At 33.9% G+C, this 16,914-nt stretch overlaps 1 protein-coding gene across 2 annotated transcripts in view; it reads left to right on the forward strand.

The window, feature by feature from the left end:
• Positions 1 to 16,914, forward strand: part of Nipbl (NIPBL cohesin loading factor) — a 169,056-nt gene that overhangs the window by 61,182 nt on the left and 90,960 nt on the right. For both annotated transcript variants that reach the window (XM_060380491.1, XM_060380492.1), the window contains exons 2-6: positions 6,777 to 6,918; positions 8,706 to 8,871; positions 11,538 to 11,665; positions 15,792 to 15,891; positions 16,566 to 16,717. In XM_060380491.1, coding sequence (XP_060236474.1) covers positions 6,855 to 6,918; positions 8,706 to 8,871; positions 11,538 to 11,665; positions 15,792 to 15,891; positions 16,566 to 16,717 — 610 coding nt within the window. In that variant the 5' untranslated portion in view covers positions 6,777 to 6,854. The remainder of the gene's footprint in view (positions 1 to 6,776; positions 6,919 to 8,705; positions 8,872 to 11,537; positions 11,666 to 15,791; positions 15,892 to 16,565; positions 16,718 to 16,914) is intronic.

A 16,914-nucleotide genomic window follows, 5' to 3' on the forward strand; every position in this document is an offset into this window, starting at 1 on the left:
TTAGTTTGGGAGTATTTATAAACACGTAGTGAGGTACTTTGAGGATGAGACCCAAGTCTAATCATAAAGCTCATTATGTTTCATATATCATATGCACACAGCTTGAAGATAATTTTAAACAATATTTTTTATCTGCCTGTGCTTTACTTATTTAGTCCATTGTATCTCTGTATGCCAAGCATGTGTGCTATGGCACATGTAAGGAGGTCAGAGGAAGCTTGGTGGACTCAGTTCTATTCGACCTTCACACAGGATCAAACTCAGGCTTCCACAGGCTCAGCCAGCTATCTTACTAGCCCAGATATGCCCGTGTTATAACTCGCTGTCACAGGATGTGAGGTATGGAATTTTCCCCTTGTAGAATCGTGTCAATGCAGAAAATCTATATTTTTATTTAATATTGTAATATTAAATAAAATTAATATTATTTAATATCACTATTATTTAATATTAATAACTATTAAATAATATCGATATCATTAATTATTAATCAATTTATAGCATTAATATTGATAAATGTTATTTAATATTACTAAATATTGGCTATATTTAATACTATTAATGAATATTAGTATTATGTATAAATAATGTTAATAAATATAAACATTAATAATCTTAACGAGATATAGTTAATATTTAATAATAAATATTATTTAATATTAATATAATTTAATATTAAATAAAATTAATATTCTATATTTTATTTAATAGTTGTCCTATTTAATAGTTGTGTTGTGTATAAATTACGTACTGAACTAACCTTCATTTTGGGGGCGGGGATATGAAAGATATGTTATTTTTGTCGTGCTGCCCTTGATTGTACAAAGGCCTTGGACAGACTGGTCAATAACTCTAATTCTCAGTAACTGTCCATTTCTTAACCACCATCTTTGTACTTTAAAAATCTCTAGTTAAATATTACAATGACATTTTAATCTAGACTATTTAAGTCCAACATTGTATACTAAAATATAGTCTTCCCTCTCAGTTTTAATTATTATATTATTCCTAAGTGAAATCTTGAGTTTGTTTTTCTCAATATGGAAAGGAGAGAAGCAACATTGTATGCTCTTGTCAGCATGTTTATCCATCATATTCTGTTTCTTTGACATGTGGTACAGTTGCTTTTGTTTGCCTAGCAGAGTTTCTGTGACACAAAATTGACATTAGAAATTTCATCATGAAGGACCAAATAGTGTTGAAATGTTTCTTGTGTTAGATGCCATGTATAACTTAAGGAATACTTGTATAGATTTCTGTGAATTATTGATCAAAAATAACTTTCAACAAGATTAGAAAAAGAATGCACCATATTTGTGTGTGTATGTATGTATATTTAAAATATGTATATAAATGTGATACTCTGAAATGGCATAATAAGCAAAATACAGAAAAGTATATTGTAAATAGCAATACACGTTCATTGAAACTAATTCCAAGTACAAACCTAGGTACTTTACATCGTTACATGTATTAATTCATCTCATTCTCACAACAAAATTAGAATAATTGCCTGCCTCTTATAGAGATAAGGAATTGAGGTACAGAATTTTAAATAATTTGTCTGTGGTTGCCCAGTAGAAGATTTAAATACCCAGTTTTTTTCCTCTTCTTTAGCTATATGTTATGACAGTGTTGATTATACATTTTAGTTATGCAAAATGTTTATGTGTTTGATAACCTGGACTTAGCTCCCGGTCTATGACCTCAGACAAATTCTTTTTCCTCAGGCAAATTCTTATCTTCTCTAGCTATCAGGCTACTCATCAAAGATTAGATAAGTGCTTTAAAGCAATTTATTATGTAGTATCTGTTCAGTAAACATCAAATATCTTTTCTGCCCATTTTCACTACATAACCTTTCAATGTTGTGTTGCTATATCTGTGCAAATGTTTTGAGCCATGTATATGATGAATTCTTCAGGGCATATGCTTGTGGGTGTGAGTATGCACATCTGCACATATGGAAGTCAGAAGATAACCTTTGGCTTTTCCCTCCATCTCTTCCTCGTCTCTCCCTCCTTCCTTTCTTCGTCCTTTCAATATAAATTAGCCTGACCTCAGACTCACTGGGTTCCACATGCCTCTGCCTTCTGAGTGCTGGGATGATGTTCCACCTCACACAGGCCAACTTTAAAAATTATATAGATATGATCTCTTGTTGCCTGTGTAGGTTGGCCAGCTAGTCCCAGGAATCCTATCTCTACCTCCTCAGCACTGAAATGTAAGTGTACTCTACCATACCAGGCTTTTAAAAAGAACGTGGTTGAGGTGGGGTGGGGTGGACTATGCGCATGTGTCTGGAAGCTGGAAGAGAGGTGCTTGGAACCTACCTCAGGTCCTCTGAAAGAGCAGCAAATGCTCTTAACAATTGAGCATGTTTCTAGCCCCCATACAAGATGTGTTTTTGTTTGTTTTATTTTGTTTTTATACAAGTGCTGAGGTTAAGTTCAGGTCCTTATGGTTGTGCTGCAGGCACTTCACAGACTGGCTTATCTCCCCAGCTGTGCTGAGGATATGTTTTAAAAGGGAGATTCTTGAGGCAAGATTCCATGCACATTTCAGGCTTTGCTATAAGATATAAGTCTTCCACAAAAATCTGTCTGCCATCAGATATTTTAGTGTAGACCCATACCAATTTCAATATTATTTTAACTTTTTCTAATAAGTTTTATTTGCATTTATTTTGCTTGCATGAGTGAATCATAAAGTTTGAAGGGAAATTAAATGAATTAAAAATGAGTCTTTCAAAAAAATTCTTGGCAAGTGCTTACAAGTTCCTTCAGACTCATTACAGTATGCTAAATTACTAGGTAGTATCTTCCCATAATTAAGCAACCTTTTAATTAAACCACAAACCAATCTCAAGATTTGTTATTTCTTAGCATTTTGTTGATTCATTTATTGGTATCATTTTTTTTCCTATTTTATATTAGCATTATTTATTTCTGGTATGTAGGTCTGAATTCATCTCTTCTTCCTTTTTTCTCCCAAAGATATCCTCCACACCGTAGTAACGGTATTAACTTTCATATTGTGTGCCAGCTATTACGTCACATTATTCACACACACACACACCCTTTTTTTAAAGATAGGGTCTCATGTAGGTTAGGCTGACCTCACACTCAGAATGTATCTTATGAAACTGGATTTACAGATGATTGTGAGCCACCTGTGGGTGTTGGGGAGCACTCTTGGATCTTCTGGAAGACCAGTTGGTGCTCTTAACCTAGGAGTGCTGTTTCTTCATAGACTTATCCCTTTCTAAAAGAAAGTAACATTTCACAAATTACTTTTATGAAATCTGGGGCTATACTTAAAATTCTAAGTCTGTTTCAACCAAATCCTTGTCTTCATACTTTTGGATTCCTGTGAAATTAACATAGTTGAACAATGCAGCATATTCTGTGTCTGTAATCATGCGTTGACTATGTAGTTAAAGCGTTGCTGCCTATATAAATACTGTTGTGTCCTCTCCCTTTTCTTTGATTCCAGTTTGAAATGATGTCAGAGTATGTAAATGCATGCATACCACTAAAAAAGAAATACAATCTTATGCTTGGTTTTATTGTTATTATTTGATATGGTCATTTTTAGGCTAAAATTCTTAGCTTGAGGTTGGATTTGTTGTATATGTTACTTAGCAAAACAGAATAAATCAGGTCCTTCCCCAGTAGAACCTCTCCTTGGTGTAAGTTCCCATTTGATTCAAGACTGCATAAATATGGTGATTGACTTGTACAATAATATACTGTAAGTGAGGAACAAAATATCTGTGTGATGTTCTGTACATAATACGCATTTTCTTTCTTTCCAGTAATTACTAAAGGTACATTGGAATTTTCCTATTGGCATAAACTTAAAACAAACACATTGCTTTTTAGTGACCTGTATCAGATTTTAATTTCTAAAATTTGATGTTGATGATAAATGTGTTGCTCATTCTTAGAGTATCACATTGATTAACAAGGGAAGTCCACATTGGAGCAGAAGGACAGGAGTATAAGCAATAGTAATTAACATCTTTTCACTATTGTTTCTTGTGCTATTTCTTTCAGTAGGTTTCTACTGACAAATTTTTTTAGTTACCCATTAAGGAAAGGGGGGGATTGTTACTTAGCTGCCCATTAATAAAGTATATACATATAAAATTATTGAAAGAATATAAGAAAAGGTTACAAGATAAGGTAGCTATTACATCTAGAAGGAATTAGGTGATACCGTTCTGTTTGGTGGTCCTATGGATGTTTACTTTGGAACTGCCAAGACATACATCTATATTTTACCTAGCTTTTTTACCTATATTTATAATTTAAAATGTGCGACTCTTAGTACTACATATCTACTTCAATTTTTTTTTCTTTTGGAGTGTGTGTGTGTGTGTGTGTGCGCGCACACATACTTGGGCTACAGCATGTGTGCATATCAGAGAACAACATGAGTTAGATCTCTTCTTCAACTATGTGAGTTCCAGGCAAGGACCTCACTGGAACTCACGTACTCAAGCTTTTGGGCACTTGCCTTTACTTGCTGAACCATTTTGCTTTCAAAGTCAATAAGATGTATGAATAAGGGAAGCCATTTATATCAAGAAGCCATTTATAAAACTCAAATTAGAGGTTCTCTTAAAAGTAACTAACAAGTACAGTGTTGAAATTGGAAACATTTAAACTAGAAACAGTTTCTGAGAGGTATAGCTCAGTGGTGGAGGCTTGCTTGAGGCATAGGTTTCAGTTCCAGTACTGAAAAAGAAAAACCAACTTCAATAATAATATATAATAAAAACTAAACAATTTAGTTTTCTAATTTAGGCCTGTGCCATAATTGGTGTAGGATATACTAAAGTAATTTAATAAAAGCATGTTTTAATTAATGCACAGATTATTGAAATGTTATATTATCCTACATACAAAAACATAACTGAAGCCATAAGTTAAAACTAAGATGAAAAAAAATTCTGGGTTACTCAAAGAGGGAAATGTTCCGTTTTTCAGAGTATCTTTTATGTATGTGTGATACATTTATTTTTAGAGAAAGAGGGTGAATTTTATCAAAATACTAAATACTTGAACCAATTATTTGCAAAGAACAGTAAAGGAGTTGGGATTTTGGCTCAGCAATTAGGATCACTTGCTGTTTTTGCAAGAGACTCAGATTCAGTTTCTAGCACCCAAATGGTGGTTCACAACCATTTGGCAGTTCAGGTTCTGATCCAACACCCTCTTCTGATCTCTATTAGCACCAGACACTCATATGGTAAGCATACACACAGGCACAATCATACATAAAAATATTTTTTTTCTTAAAGAAAGGAGTGTGAGAAAACACTAGTTTATACTTTTCCCTGGCTTTTTATGTGGTTGCATATTGATTTTAAGTTTGTTTGTTTGTTTTGAGGCTTTGTTTCTCTGTGTAGTCCTGACTGTCCTGGACTCCTTTTGAAGAGCAAGCTGGCCATGAACTCACAAAAATCTGCCTGCCTCTGCCTCCCAAGTGCTGGGAGTGTGCCACCATACCCAGCTGTACGATTGATTTTTATTAGTAATGTACAGTCAGTTAGGAAGACTAAAGGGGATGAAAATCAGGTAATCATGCAAAAATGATATAAAACAAGCCACATGTGACTTGACATCTGACTGTAATTCAAGAACTTAAGAGCATGCATAGAAAAATCATGAGTTTGAGACTAACCTGGCTAACTAGTGAGATGGCTCAGCAGGGGGAAAGCACCAACCCCAAACCTGAGATCCTGAGTTCCAACACCCACATGGTAGAAGTAGAGAATTGACATCTGCAGATTATGCTCTGACCTGTACAAAGAGCATGGCAGGCACACACCAATACATATTACATATGTACACGACATGAACAAATAATAAGTAACAACGTAACAAACTGGGTAAGGGACACATCAGATGTGTCACAAAGTAATATATAGTGGTTTACCAAGAGAATTTCAGGCAACAAATGTCATAAATTCATAGTTATTCTAAGTTAAAATAGCTGTGGAGTGAAATTGATCTGTGGAGTGAATTGAAGGATTTGGAATAAAGGATACTATCTTAAGGAGATACTGACTCACACACACAAGAAAACACAAGAAATCAGGAGATTCTGATGAGATTGTCTTGGTAGAAGAGTAAAGCCTATTTAAAAGAGTGAAAAGTGGGAGCTGGAGAAATGGCTCAGAGGTTAAGAGCACTGTCTACTCTTCCAGAGGTCCTGAGTTCAATTACACGGTGGCTCACAACCATGTATATGTAATAAATAAATCATTTTTTAAAAAGAGTGAAAAGAGAATTAACTAGACAAAAACCTGAAGCCAGATAATTAAGTAAAAATTGTATAGCTTTAGAGTTCAGAAAGAAATTACTGTTTATGGAGTGTTTATGATGCAGAGAGTAACCTACTCTAGCAGTGTGTAGACCAGAAGTTAAGAAACAGATTCTGGAGCCAGATCGCACCATTTGAATTCCAGCTCCACTAGTTACTTTAAACTCCCAGTAACTTTCTTATTAGTAATATTAAGAAAACAATAGTACTCTGCTGTACCTAGGTTGTTGTAAGGCCTAAATTTTAATGTATACAAAGCATTTTACAGTGCTTAGTGTATAGCAAGTGGTATTAATGGGTAACTTGTTAAACACGTTGAACAAATAGAAGCTGAGATTTTTTTTGTTTGTTTCTAAATGATTAAGCACCGCTCTGCTAGTCATATATTTTTCACAATTCCATGGATAATTGTGTTATTTTCTCTTTGTGTGTGTGTATTGCAGAGTTTGGGAAATGGGAAGTAATGACAGCTGGCACCTGAACTAAATACTTCATAGGCAACACCATTCCAGAACTTCAGGATGAATGGGGATATGCCCCATGTCCCCATAACTACTCTTGCGGGGATTGCTAGTCTCACGGACCGTAAGTTTGGATAATTTATTTGATTTAAGTTCTGTTGTTTTTAGCGACACAAAATTATCTTTAATGTCATAAATAACAGAAAATATAATATGTTTGATTGGTGTAAAGGAATCGAAAAGTTAATGTTGCCACCTAATTCATAAATTTGTTTCCTTTTGTGGACCCCTAAGGAAATGGTAGTGTGATAATTTGTAAAGACCTTAAAAATAAGAAATTAAAAAAAATTATACAAAGATTTAAGAAATGCTAAAACTGAAAAAGAAACATGGGTTAACAAACAAGAATAAGGACTTTTAAAGAACGCATTTACATGAGAATTTTTTTTTTTACATGAGAATTTGACAGCTCGTCTTACTTAAATTCTGGTGGTACTGTTTTTGGTTTTTTTTTTTTTAATATCATGTTGAATTATGTGTTAAGAGTTTGTTACAGATACGAGCTAATCATCAATACGAGAGCCTACCTTACTCTGAGTTAAAAAAATTATTTTCAATACTTGGAAATTTAATTAAAACAAAATTTTAAGGATTTTTGTTTTTATAAACACAACTATTCTTTTTCTTGGGTATTGATGCAGAATCTGCCCAAATATTTGTCCCTTTGTCATCCTACTTTAAGTATAGGAGTAGAGACAGAAGGAAGGATAAAAAAGAAAAACAAATGAAAAAAAATAGCTTTTTCTATAGCATTATGGAACTTTGTAATAATCTACTCAAAAATAACTTAAGTGGCTTCCAGAACTGTTTTCATCTGTATTCAGTCCCTCCCTGAGTTTTGCTTGTGTATGTTTTCAGTTGAGTCTAGGAAACTCGAATCACTAGAAAGTGGGTAGTTGGATTATCATTACTCTGCAAGAAAACTTTGATAATAGGCTTTAGTTTTTGTTGTTTGTTTTAAGACAAAAGCACAAATGTGTATGGACGGAAAATTATTTATGCCGCTAGACTTCTCTTTGGGTCTTCTGCCTTTCATATCTGGTATACTTATATTTTTTAATGCTTTTCTTCCTGGTAAACTCAATCATACTGTAATTGAGTATTTTGTGGTTTTATTAATGATTGATTTATTAATGATTAATTTGTGGTTTTATTAATGAAAACTATGCCATGAGCAGTATGATAATTATACTGTGATGTGGTTTCAAAATTAACTCAAAAGCATGATACCTGTATTTTAGTTGGATTTCTTAACTTTTAGGCAAATAAACACATTTCCATTAAATGTGCTTATATTAAATAGTTGAATTTAAGTGCAAAATATTTATTTGTTTGTTTACTAATTAGAGTAGAATAAAAAAAGAACTAGCTAGGAATTTATGACAAGAATTCTTCATTGTTCTTCAGGAATGTTGTACTCTGAGTATTCTACTACTCTGAGCTGTTTGTTTCTGTCTATGCTCAAGCTTTTAAAAATGTTTGTCAGTGTAATGTAGAATCAGGTATTGTTTTTGGTTTAATTTTCTAAGAGTGCTACTGATCCATCTTATAGATAAGCTGCTTTCCAACCTTTCTCAAAGTTGTGCTTTATTTAGTTAATAAAATTTAAATGAAAGATAAGCATGAATATGAAGAAACCAATCCCTAATAATATAGTCTATAATGGCCTGTGGTAAAAGGGTGGTTTCTTGGGTTGGTTGTTATTTTTTTCAGAGAGCAAAGTAATGTTTTTCAGTCATTTGTCACATTGATACTTAACAATTGTTTTTAGACAGTTTACTTAAAAACGCATGTATGTGAAGACTTCTTACAGTCAGTCAATTTCTAATAATCTGCTTTTTTTCTAAATAGTCCTGAACCAGCTGCCTCTTCCATCTCCTTTACCTGCTACAACTACAAAGAGCTTGCTCTTTAATTCACGAATAGCAGAAGAGGTGAACTGCCTTTTGGCCTGTAGGGATGACAATTTGGTTTCACAGCTTGTCCATAGTCTCAACCAGGTATCAACAGATCACATGTAAGTACACTCAGTTTTACATCTAAAATTAAAAAGTTTTGATCTTACTAAGAAAAATAAACATTCCTTTTAATGTAATTTTCAAAATTTCAGATTTGTACTTTGAGGGGTTCTGTTTCTCTTTTTTTCATTGTTATTTGTGACAGGTCTCATATTCCAGGCTGGCCTTGAGCTTGCTGTGCAGCTGATGAGGTTCTAGAACTTCTGTTCTGCTGCTACTTGAGTGCGGGTGTTCCATGTGTGTACCTCCATGAGCAGGTTCCATGTGTGCACCTCCATGTGCAGGTTATCTGGTTCCATGTGTGCACCTCCATGCACAGGTTGTCTGGTTCCATGTGTGTACCTCCATGCACAGGTTGTCTGGTTCCATGTGTGCACCTCCATGCACAGGTTGTCTGGTGCTGGCAGTCAGATGCAGTCTCATGCATGGTAGGTGTGCACGGTATAAGTAGAGCTCCCGAGAGCCCCAGCCTACCTTTGGTTATGAAGAGAGTCTTACCCTATAATCCAGCCTGGCCTTGGACCTACTGCCCTTCTCTCCCCTAGCCACCCAAAGGCCAGAATTACTTAGGACCCATCATGCAGATTCATACTTTTTTTTTTTTTTTTAAATGTCACTATCCATCTGGGAGTTGGTGGCACATGCCATTAGTCCTCGTACTCAGGAGACAGAAACAGGCAGATCTTTATCAATCTGAGGCCAGCTAGGTCTACCTAACAATTTCCAGGCCAGCCAAGGCTACTTAGTGAAACCTCGACTCAAAAAAAGAAAAAAGAAAACATCAATAACCAAGTGAGAGTATAGCCAATTTTGATATAACATTAAAGAGAATTAGGTAGGCCATAGTCAATTTGTGACAACAGTTTTGAGCCATGCATGTCTTTGTAGATCTTTTCAACTTATAGAAATGATCTTGAATCATCTGCACAAAGATTTAAATGTGCTCATAAAACTTATCACTCCTGTTCTAATATTGTTAGAAATTAAATTGTCTAGACACTGGAATATGATGCTGAGTACAAGACCTCAAAAATTAATTACATGGAAAGTAAAGTAATTCTTTTTCAGTTGAACATAGGTGTTTATTTTTCATACAGGAGAATTTAAAAATAAAATTGAGCTTAACAAGAGTGTACTTATATGTTTGTTAAACATATAAAAGCAATGCATATTTCATAACCTTAACAACATAAAAATGTATTTAAATGTAAAATCTGGGTCCAGCAAGATGGCTTAGTGGATAAAGAGCATGGTCCAGAGTTCAGTTCCTAGAAAACACATAAAAATGAAAGTAGAGCACTAACTCAACAAGGTTGTCCTCTGATCTCCTTATCTCTGTCATGTACATACCTGCAAATACACACATACACATCATATACACATATAATAACAATTTTTTTCAAGACCTATCACTTTTATCCTGTTATAACCTACTGTTAAAATAGTATTTATATACTCTTCCATTCTTAATTAATTTTTAAAACTTAAAGATTCATTATTCAGAGCAAAGAGGAAGCAAATTAGATACAGTACATATTTGGGGAACAATTTCCAAATTGACTCAGTTGAACTACTTATTAAATGTGGCTTTTCTGGTGGAGAAACTAAGAATTGATTGCTTACAGCCAGAAGGAAGTATAATGTTCATATTTGAATCACTCCAGAAATTTCATTGTCTAGATGCTAACAGCTGCTTATGGCTGTGCACACGCTTCAGTATTTTCTAACTATTTAAGGAGGTAGGAAAAAGGAAAATAAAAACTTAGGATTTATTTTATAGGAAATTCCTTTAAGATTATTTCCTGGAATTTATTGACTCTTACTGTTGGGTACAATGAGATTCTGTGCATACATACATGCTTGCATGCCCATGTACTTGCCAGGATGAGTAAGTGTGTTGCTGCAGAGACAACTTTCAGACATCAGTTCTCAGCTTACTCCATGTTGAAAAGTGATATTTAGAAAGTAAAATTGAGTCTAGTACCATACCGCCATGACCACACCCAATGCCCTCTGACCTCAGAAGCTAGGCAGGGTTGGCCGTAGTATTTGGATAGGAGAATGTAAAATTTAAGACACTGTTTCTAAACAGGCATATCGAATTTAATTTGCTAATTATTTAGATGTTTGCTGAGAATTGGTACTTTAGTTTATCACTTGTTTGGTTATACTTTGCACACCATTGTTTTATTTGAAAACCCAGGATAAGATAGGAAAATCATATAACCTGTATGCCAGCATTGAATATTTCATTGGAAGAACAATTCCAAGAAAGTCACGCATGAGGGATAGTCAGTATATTCCAAGTCCAAAAAAAGGAGTTTTAACATCATCGTTTCCGTGTTTTTAATTATTAAGTAGTATGTAATAGACTGTCTTAAAATTAAAACATAAGCATTCTTAAATAAACTTATAGTTCCATAAAAGCATAATTTCAGCTTTTCTTTCCCCATGCTCTAGAAAACTAAAGGGGGGGGGAGGGGTTGCCTAGGGATTCCTTGTTAATTCACTTCTGGAAATTGCATTTTTGAAAGTCGAACCCCCACTTCCCCCCAAAAAAAGTAATTAAAGTCATACCTTTGGGCTACTGAAGTCACACGTTTTTATTTGTAAATCTTAAGAAATCAATCATGGTTATAATTTTTTTTTTTTTTTTCAATGCCAGAGAACTGAAAGATAACCTTGGCAGTGATGATCCCGAAGGAGATATACCGGTCTTGTTGCAGGCCGTCCTGGCAAGGAGTCCTAATGTTTTCAGGGAGAAAAGCATGCAGAACAGATATGTACAAAGTGGTGAGGTTCTTTTTTATAGTGCATATTTGTGAATCCTGTATCAGAACCTGTTTTATACATTATTAAATTCAAGTGTCTTTAACTAGTTGGCTTGTCACTTACAAATGTCTGTTTATACTTTAAATCACACCAAGAGGGAGAAGGAAACTTAATAGTTAATATCCTTGTGGTTTAATGTGGAATTAAACAAAACTTGGAGAGTTTATTTGTTTTGTTTTTTGAGGTATCTTGAAATGTATTTAAGTGAACTTTAGAAATTTTGCTTTTAGAAAATCAGAAAGTTCGTAATCTTTCAGTATATTGTTTTAAATTTAATTTTATGTGCATTAATGTTTTGCCAGCATGTATGTCTGTGAGAGTGTCAGATCCCCTGGAACTGGAGCTACAGACAGTTGTGAGCTGCCATGTGGGTGCTAGGAATTGAACCCAGGTCCTCTGGAAGGGCAGCCAGTGCTCTTAACCTCTGAACCATCTCTCCAGCCTGAAATCTTTATGTAATAATGAAAATATATAAAAAACTTTTGGTCATGTGTTTTATACATATATGATTAAGTATTTTATTAATGATGTTTATGCTTATCTATGGATTGACATAATACTCATTTTGTCTTACAAGTAAAAATTAGTTTATATTATTAGTAACTAAACTTTGATTTATTCTAAGTATTATAAGGGTGATAAAAAATTTAGTATCCAGTACAGGGAATCATAAGAAAGAAGGGGAGTTAGTCTGATGGGGAAAGAATAGGAGCTCCACAAGGCCCAAATATATCTGGGCACAGGGTCTTTTCTGAGACTGACATTCAACCAAGGACCATGTATGGATATAACCTAGAACCTCCACTCAGATGTAGCCTGTGGTAGCTCAGTAACCAATTGGTTTCCCAAAGTGAGGGGAACAAGGACTGTTTCTAACAGGAACTCAATGACTGGCTCTTTGGCCTCCCCACCCCCAAAGGGAGGAGCAGTCCTGTTAGGCCACAGAGGAGGGCTTTGCAGCCAGTCCTGAAGATACCTGATAAAACAGGATCAGATGAATGGGGAGGAGGTCCCCCCTATCAGTGGACTTGGAAAGGGGCACGGTGGAGATGAGGGAGGGAGGGAGGGACTGGGAGGAAATGAGGGATCGGGACACGGCTGGGATACAGAGTTAATAAAATGTAACTGATAAGAAAAAAATAAAAAATAAATAAAATAGAAAATTATCTTGTTTGAAAAAAAAAATTAGTATCCATTACAGATACAATTGTTGTATCTAAGTGGTAGCTTCAAGCTAGAGAAGCATTGTCTTCTGGAATTTAACTGTTTAGTAAATCCAATTAAACCTTGGCTCTTGGTATTAAAGTAGTTTAGGCAAGTCTCGAAGGCAGAAGTTAGCTGACTGATTAGCTGTATGTAAGAATATCGTCAGAATCATTCTGATTTACTTTCAGCAATGCAGTGCTCCATTCTGTTTGTTAGTGCTTTTTTTGTGTGACTATTAAATAATACTGCCTTTTATTTTGTTTGTATTTTTCTGTATGAATCCAATTTTCTTTTTTGTTTTATTTTGTCAAAGCAGTTACATATTTCCTACCCATTCCTCACAACTCAGTTATTCTCCTCTTACCTCTCAGCAAATTAAAAGCAGGTAGGCAGAGTCTGGTTATGGGTGTACTAGAACCAGTCAGCTAGAATGCAGTTAGAAGACAGTGGTGGTGGAAGGAAGTAAAGCATTCTAAAAGCACTGTAGTTAAAAGAGAATATAAAATTGCCTGGTTAAAAAACAGTAGGAAACCGGAGAAATGGCTCAGTAGTTAATTAAAACCTTGGGTGCCATGAATTTTTTTTTTTTATTATTCCATTTCTAAAAGGTCTCACACCCTCTTCTGGCCGCTGCAGATAGTTGCATTCAGGTGTACGTAACCCCCACACAAAAACATATGCATAAACAATTTTTTAAATAATAATAAAACTTTAAAAGAAGGCCTAATAGAATTAATAAGATTAAGAGACTATATAATTTTAGATAAGTAAAATAATCTAAAGATAATAATACTAATTATAGTTTTTGTAATTTATATTTTTTAATATGAATTTTATTAGTAAATCACTGTAATAAAGTTTTACAGCATTCACCTTAAAATTAATCTATTTTATGTTTAATTCTGCATAATTGTTAGTTAAAATTTATTTTTACTATATATCCTATCTTCTGAATAGATAAAGTAGAATTTTAAAAATAGGTTGTTAGTACTTGTCATTTTTCAAAGCATTTTCCTAAGATAAGAATAAATTTTTATAAGTTACTTTTTATGGATTTGTGCTGTGGGTATGTTCCTATGTGTATGCATTTCACTGTGGTCACTCTGAAACTTTATTTTGAGACAGAATCTCTAACTGAACCTGATTCTCATCGGCTAGCCTAGGCTAGCTGGCTACTGAATTTCAGGGACTCACCTATCTCCACTCCCCTTTACCCACTACCCCAGTGTGCTAGGGTTCTCAGTGTGGCCACAGCCAGCATTTTATGTGGATTCTGGGGTTCCAAATCAAGCCCTCATATTTGTGCAGCAGAACAAGTACTTTACCAACTCTCATCCTTAAAAAGATAGCTTTTTGTTGCTAAATGTAAATTGATTAACATGTGAAGAAACTGTTCTGATTTTATTTGCCCCTTTATTTATATAGCCACCATTTTCAAACTAGTAATTTCAGCTTTGCCTCAGTGGTGACTGTTAATTGAGAGGGAGAAAAATTCTAATTCCTGTCTTATGGTATTGCCTTCCCAATTCAAAAAAAAAAGAAAAAAGAAAAGGACAAACAGGAACAGTAATTATAGTCATTAAATTATTAAGTTATGGAATAAAACTACTTTGTACTGAGTTTTACATGGAAAGTCCTGAGATTCACATTCTTCGTGATAGTCTTTGAAGTGATCTTGAGCCCTAATCTCACCCTGCTCATGACTGTAGAACTATAATGCCTTCTGTAGTCTTATTGGCAAGTAAACATATATACCATCTCTTTGAGAATTTCTAATGGAAGGTCAGTAAAAAATGAAATTTAGTAATGTTAATTTATTAATTACAGTTCCCAGAAAGTCATATAAGAAAATTCAGGGTTAGTTGCAGAATTTTCTCTCTGATTTAATTAACTGAATTTTTCTGATACATTTTCTAACAAATACCATGTTAGAGCAATGTCCAGATTTAAAAGAAATAGAAGAAAAAGCTGTAGCTGGAGAGATAGCTCTGTGGTTTACAGCACTTGGTGCTTTTTACATATGCTCCATGTTTGTTTCCCAATACCCATATAGTTGCGGACAAATGTCTGACTCCTATTCCAGGGAATCCAGTGTCCTGACCTCCATGGAGACCTGGCACACATGTGGTACACATATGTACAGGCAAACAAACAATCATACACATAAATAAAATAAAAATAAACCTTAAAAAAAGAAAGTGAAAGCTATCGTCGTGTTTTCATTTACTAAATACTCTTTTAATCTCTACTGAATAGCAAAAAGTTATTTTAGAAGAAGAAATAGGAAAATTATGCTTTATAAATAGAATTTTGGGTGGAAATTACAGGAACACAAACTTTGGAGCATAGGTAAATTAATAACAAAACTTTAGGTGTGAAACAATTAACATTGTGAAATTAAGTTCCTAAGCACAAGAGAAGTATATGTTTAAAATGTTTCTATATAATAACAACAATAATAAACCAGTTAGAGGCCTATATTAAAAGAAAGTATATAGTGTTTTAACAATAGCTAGATGAACTGGTTTAAAAATCTTTTTTTAGTTGTAAGGCTAAATGATACCAGAATATATACATAAGATTGAGAATGTAGCTCAGTCTTTAAAGCACCAGCCTAGTGTGTATGGTTCTCTGTGTTCAATTCCAAGCTCTATAAAAATAGCTAGCATCATCTTTTATTTCCAGTACTAGACTAGTGGCATTATAATTATGTTTTTATAAAATTGATGGTGCTTGAAATTTAGGTTTCCTAGTAGCCATATAGTACTTCTCAAAACAAGTCTGTTTCTGGACGAAAGGAACTTTTAAACAATTTTAAAAGCATGAGTTGGCTTTTTGTTGTAAGAAGAAAATAATATTTAATTTTTTATCTTTTACACAGGAATGATGATGTCTCAATATAAACTTTCTCAGAATTCCATGCACAGTAGTCCTGCATCTTCCAATTACCAACAAACCACTATCTCACATAGCCCCTCCAGGTAAATAGATAGTTACATATATGCCATTTATTAAATATTATGTTCTTTGGTAAATGAATATGCTTCTGAGTATCAAGTATATACATTTAAATATTCATGAATTGTATATAAATAAGTAGTTCCACGCCTAGTTATCCTATGAACGTTCATCTAAAAGTGTTTCTTGTGGTTTTACTACAATATACTACTACAGGAGCTACCACATTAAAAATTGAATTTTACATGGAAAATGAGCTTGATAAAGTAAATGATGTGTTTGTAGTGGTAATGTAGCTCACTGGCAGAGTGCTCACCTACCATGTATCAAGCCCTGGGTTTATTGGGTTAATTCCCAGCAGTACTACCACCAAAAAAAAAAAAAAAAGAACGTAGCATGTTTGTAAGACTGATATAAATAACAATATTTAGAAGACAGAGTTTAAGAGACATTGATTAGTATTCCTGAGTAGAATGGTATTTTTTTATGTAGTTAACATGAGTGAATTTTTAATTATTTGATGTGACTCATGAGTATTAGTAATAATTTATGTGTTATAGAGCTATTTTGCTGTTTTCTGTTTGTGTAAATTTTATAATATATAAATTGGAGTTTAAAGAATTTGTCATGTTTAAATTTCAAGAAGTAGCCTGTTGATTTCTTTCCTGATATACTTCATTTGGGTTTTGGATTTTAGCCGGTTTGTGCCACCACAGACAAGCTCTGGGAACAGATTTATGCCACAACAAAATAGCCCAGTGCCTAGTCCATATGCCCCACAGAGCCCTGCAGGATACATGCCATATTCCCATCCTTCAAGTTATACAACACATCCACAGATGCAGCAAGGTAAGAAAGTTGTTGTTTACCTAAATAATTGTAAATATTGGCTCTACCTCCAAGCACATTCATTTTAAAGATAATTTTTAAGCATGGACTAAAATAATAATGTACACCTTGGCAAAAAAAAAAATTTAACTATGGCTTAAATTTTTTTAAACACATTACATTTATATTTTTGGTGATTTATCATTGGGGTAAGTAGG

This window comes from Meriones unguiculatus, chromosome 3 (genome assembly GCF_030254825.1).
Source record: "Meriones unguiculatus strain TT.TT164.6M chromosome 3, Bangor_MerUng_6.1, whole genome shotgun sequence".
NCBI lineage: Eukaryota > Metazoa > Chordata > Mammalia > Rodentia > Muridae > Meriones > Meriones unguiculatus.